At 47.4% G+C, this 5423-nt stretch overlaps 1 protein-coding gene across 1 annotated transcript; it reads left to right on the top strand.

Moving 5' to 3' along the window:
- Positions 1-420: 420 nt before the first annotated feature.
- On the top strand, positions 421-3109 carry LOC127306936 (uncharacterized). The gene is made up of 3 exons (XM_051337636.2): positions 421-710; positions 983-1112; positions 2285-3109. Exons 1-3 carry the CDS (start codon positions 575-577, stop codon positions 2910-2912), a joined length of 894 nt encoding a protein of 297 aa, XP_051193596.1. The 5' UTR covers positions 421-574; the 3' UTR covers positions 2913-3109.
- The last annotated feature ends 2314 nt before the right edge of the window (positions 3110-5423 follow it).

Genomic DNA, 5423 nt, shown 5'->3' on the forward strand with positions numbered 1-5423 from the left:
AATATCCCGTCGACCACATTAAATACACCTAATATATCTATACGAGGGTTTATATGGCTTGAAATAAGATTTTGGGGGCTAAAACAAGAGAGCACCGGGAACAACTTACCTGTTCAAGTTTTGATGGGGGGCACCGAAGCAAGCCTCTTTTCTTAGATTTTTGTGGTTTTATTGCTTGTTCAATCGATATTTTCAACAGGAAACCATTAAATAAAACCACCGCATTGCAATTTAGCAGACTCATATTGAACCGACAGACGCTTTTTTTTTTTGTTGATGAAAAAATTGCACTAGTGATGGGAGTGAGAAAAGCTGGGAGGGATTATACAGCACGTCACTCTTTTATTTTTCCAACAACAAAAGGAACGGAAGAGAAAGAGAGAAGCTTCCCATCCCATCGCTATAAAGCTCCTACCTACTGCCCCCCTGTGGAAACGCCACGCCAGAACGGAACGCTCCCCCGTCCCAACGCTAGCTTGTCGCCGAAGCCTCTGCTCTCAGCTCTGCTGCCTCCTGTAGCCATCCATCCATCCCTGTCTTCTCTCCGTCGGAGCTTTCGTGGGTGGCTGCGAAGATGGGGTGCAAGGCGTGCGACAAGCCCAGGCCGAGCTACCGGAAGGGGCTGTGGTCGCCGGAGGAGGACGAGAAGCTCCGCGACTACATTCTCCGGCACGGCCACGGCTGCTGGAGCGCGCTACCTGCCAAAGCCGGTAAGCAAAGACGCTCGCTGCTGCTTCTGCATTCCCATGAGCACCAAAAGGGGGACGTAATACAGTAGAATTGCGACCAAGATTAGGTGCAATTGGTGTTTCTCATCTGGCTCGACTGAATTGGCCATCTCCCGAGAAGGAAATCATGTGCTACACTACCAATTTGTTATTCTGAAACAGTTTTACACTACCAATCTTGCTAGTAGATTAGCGAAATGCACCTTGGTTTAAACACTCGCGGGTCCTGACTGGAATTCTGTTGTTGCTTGCAGGGCTCCACCGGAACGGCAAGAGCTGCCGGCTGCGGTGGATCAACTACCTGCGTCCTGGGCTGAAGCACGGCATGTTCTCGCCGGAGGAGGAGGAGACGGTGATGAGCCTCCACGCCGCGCTCGGCAACAAGTAAGCTGGCACCGCCGATGACCGAGCATCACACTCTACACTGTTCCTACTCTGTGCACACGCAAATGATTGAGACGAGAGACAATTCCCCACGTTGCCTGTCTAGATGCCGCCATGGTTTCCTTTCACTAGCTTTCCCCACCGCTAGCTAGCTGCCGGCGGCACAGTCAGCCGCCTGTAGCCCACCGTTTGGACGTGATCGGCGGCGCTGAGCTGGCGGCAATCCGGTTCCGGAACACGTTAAGAAAAAAGGGGAAAACGGTGATGCTCGCTAGCGGCTAGCCACACCGAGACCTTTTCCGGTAGTGGAGCTGATGCTGACGCTTACGCTCCGCGGACGCTCCCCACACATTCGAGAAATCCACGAGATTTTTCTCTGTCTGCTCGGTGCGCACATTGCCATGATTAGTAGAACTGCCTTTTTCTTCGTTACAATTTTTTTATTGGAAAAAATGGTGTGGACCTCTTTGGTACAGCAACAAATTAATTGAAAGTTTGGATGGATAGATGGCTAGGATAATAGTGTGGACTTGGGGAAGGCCGGCTAGATGCCATACAGTCCAGCACAGTTGCGTCCTACAGCAAGTTAGCCCAGACCCATTTTATATATCTTGAGAGAAAACATTCCTGTTTTCCTGAGTATATTCCAGTTGCTTGCTGCAGAGAAGATTACTCCCGGGCAGGCCAGCGAGCAGCGCGTGCCCTGGTGTTGTTGATTTTAGCTGTACAGCGTCGACGGGAACATGGCGGCGACTATTTGGACCAATCCGCGCTCACTTGCGACTCGCGAGTTAATGGGTACAGCTTGACGATCCCAACTGGCATCTAGTGTAGTGATCTCGCGCGATAGGGTTAGATTCTTTATCGATTCGAGCCTCGCAATCATGTGCCCCGAGAAAAATATCGAAAGGGATGATCCATCGGTGGGGACTCCGCGAGAATAGACCACGTACACCATGCTCGTCGCTTTCACCCATCCAGTGACACATTTCGTTTGTTTACTTAAGCTTCTACCATACCACCAAAGTAAAAGGAGACGTCAAGTTGTCAATGCGAAAGCTCAAATTTTCCCACCACTAACCCCACCGACAGAAACCGAGTTAAGCCTGTGACACACAATTTGATCGTCGGCTCCTAATTATTGACGTGAAAGTGTGAAACTTGTGCTGCAGGTGGTCTAGGATCGCACGGCATCTGCCGGGGAGGACCGACAACGAGGTGAAGAACTACTGGAACTCCTACCTCAAGAAGAGGGTCGAGAACAACGGCAAGGAAGCAGCAGCGGGGCAGAACGCCTCCGAAACACCGCCGGCGAGCTCCGCCGCGGACTCAGACGGCTCCCAGTCGCAGAGCCTGAGCCCAGGGGAGACCAGCAACGCTACTACTGCACGAGAACCGGCGACCTCCGGCTCGTCGGAGCCGCCGCACGAGTCGTCGTCGGCCGACTCCAGCTGCCTGACCGCGGCCGAGCCGCCCGCCGCGTGCCGGGCACACGCGCCGGTCGCTCCCAAGGTGATGTTCGCGGACTGGCTCGACATGGACTACGTCGGCCACATGGCGGCCGCGGCGCCTGGTCCGGACGCGGGCGGCGATCGCCGTCACCAGGTCGTGGGCCAGCAGGGGTCCAGCATGCAGGTGGACGGGCCGTCGTCCGGCGTGGAGGAGGACTCCCTGCACGGGTTCGCCGATGCCGGCTCATGCTGGGAGTTCCTGGAGCAGTTCGACGGCATGGACCAGATGCAGGCCGGCGGAGGGTTCTGCGACCTGCTCGCCATGAACGAGTTCTTCGGCCTCAACTAGCTAGAAACAGCCTACAGCGTGCGTGCGTGCATGGCCGATAGCCATGGAGGAGGACTATAGAGTTTCTTGAGTTTAGACGTTTCGTCGAGTTGTTCTGGCGCGTCTGTAATACCGCTGTGTAAATTACCGCCGTGTATTTATGTATGTATAGAGCAATTTAGCAAACTTCGTAATATTATACAAGTGCAGATTTTCTAGTGCTCTCCACTTTGGCTTGGAGAATATATACAGCACCGACAGTAAGATGGACGAAAAAAGGATGCAACTGTTGATTTACTACTTCTTCCTCTGATCGATCAGGTTATACAATAGCTGTATCTTTCCAAATTATCGCCATGTATGTATAGAGCAATCTAGCAACGTAGAAGTAATACTTATACAAGTGCAGTGTTGTCCACTTTAGTTCAGAGAGTAGCCACCGATACTAAGATGGACGATACTAGAAGAATGCAGCACCGACAGTAGTATATTTAACAACAGCGTTATCTTTCCAAATCTCGCCTCAATTAAAACACTGCCAAGTGCCAAGTTTCGTTCCGCTTTAAGAACTGTCGAGGGGCCCTTTACCTTTCACGTTGGCTTCAACTTATACTAATTCTTAGTTTATCTTGTAATTATTGAAGCAAGCAGGCCCAACTTGTAGTATAAGAAATCCATGCATGTGTTTTTCTTCCATAATAACCAATAAAACAGTACATCGTGGTTGTGAGTTGTGACTATTTTTTTTTTTTTGAGAAACACAGTACAAACGCAGACACTCACATACACGCGTATACACTCACCCCTATGAACGCACACACGCACACCCTACCCCTATGAGCACCTCCGGAAGACCGAGCCGGCGGATTGGATCTTGAAATTGACGAAGTCACCACAGGCGCCTCGCTGTCGACGGGAACGTCGCCTCCCACTGAATGAATATTCCGCCTTTATGAGACACACAGATGTCTATTTGTGTATCCCTATTCCATCTTATATTTGAGAAACAATGCCTGTTAGTGCCTCTGCTGTCCTCCTCCATACCTTTGCTTTTCTATTACTCTTTTGCTCATTTAATTCATCATTGCAAAGTTGAAGCCAAAAATATCAGTTATGGTATATCTTAGACCTTCGGTGGCAGGAACTTTCTTTCCATGTAATTTACATGATTTTTAGTCAATATTGTTCGCTTTACTTGGGTCACTCTTGAAATCTCTATGGAATCACTTGATCACAAGGAGCACTGGAGAACCCAAAATACAAATACATGCACTGTTGTAAAAATGGAGATCAAACCTTCACCTTGGGGGCTCCCCTATGTCTACACTGTGATACCAACATCGAAATATGAATACCAAGAAAAAAGAATACAAAGCATAAGAAAAGGTCAAAGAATGTGAGTCAAATAAAGAAAAGAATAGGAGGAACAATGAAAGCCCATAAAGCCCTTTGGTGCCGATGCCTCATAGGCAAAGGTCACTCCTCCTCATGGGCCAAATGCATGACCAAAGAAAGGACCATTCTTACTTTGTCCCTCCCACTTATGAGTATTTTGGAATTCTGCGAATTCCATTTGTCAGTGATGAGTGGATTTTATATAGTGCTTTCAGCTTACTTCGTGGATATAAATTCTCATATCATGCTCCATTTAGCAACACTACAACAGGACAGGCGCGTTATTAAACACTGAGGCACACCCATAATCACCGCGCTCACGCTAGCCTGGCAAAAAAATTGTCAGGGAAAACTGCGTCAGGGGAGCTACAAGTCAAGCACTTTATTTTCTATGCGGTACATCGCTATCCACCGCACCCTCTCGTACATGCCTAAGCAGCACAATGACTAAAACATCTCGGTATGTTAATAGATAGCATATTATTTAGTGTCTTGCACAGAAAAAAAAAAGTATGGTGCATTATTTTTGTCCTGTTTCATGGACTTATTACTGACATAAAAGTTAAACGCCAAAAATTTTAATCACAATTAGTACTAACGAATCGGGTTTATTTCTATTGAGATTGCACTTTCCATGTCATTAAGATACCAAATTTTATTTCACTGAGATATAAATTCTTTTACGTTACAATCAACGGAGAATCTATCAACTATTTCTATTTGACTACTCAATACTACCTCCATCTAAAGCTTAAGGGCTTTTTTTTGAAAAGTCAATCAAAGTAAAGTTTGACTAAATTTTAAAATATATTTCATTTTCTATCTATTAAAATTGATTTGTATTTTGTATGCTAATGATTTTTGGTAAAAACTTAGTCAAACTTGATATAGTTTGGCTTTTTTAAAATAATATAACCTTTAAGCTTTGGGATGGAGGTAGTAATTTTTTCCTATTTGTGCTATGAATTCTTATGCGCCTCCCTATTCTAGTCGTTTTGAAATCGTGTTGTACAGATCTGCTCGGCGCTAACGTCGCATCACTATCTGTCGTCGCCGACCCTGCGACTTAAGCTAGCGACCTTGCCACGAATATGCTCTTCATCCACCCCACAACCTTAAGCTGATGACCTGTCCACG

This window comes from Lolium perenne, chromosome 6 (assembly GCF_019359855.2).
Source record: "Lolium perenne isolate Kyuss_39 chromosome 6, Kyuss_2.0, whole genome shotgun sequence".
In the NCBI taxonomy this organism is placed as follows: Eukaryota; Viridiplantae; Streptophyta; class Magnoliopsida; order Poales; family Poaceae; genus Lolium; species Lolium perenne.

What these genes read in the sequence shown, in the direction of transcription:
- LOC127306936 (XM_051337636.2), top strand. Translation starts at nt 575, where the DNA reads ATGGGGTGCAAGGCGTGCGACAAGCCCAGGCCGAGCTACCGGAAGGGG. An exon ending in CGCGCTACCTGCCAAAGCCG is followed by an intron (nt 711 to 982) that starts GTAAGCAAAGAC and finishes TGTTGCTTGCAG; the next exon opens with GGCTCCACCGGAACGGCAAG. An exon ending in CACGCCGCGCTCGGCAACAA is followed by an intron (nt 1,113 to 2,284) that starts GTAAGCTGGCAC and finishes CTTGTGCTGCAG; the next exon opens with GTGGTCTAGGATCGCACGGC.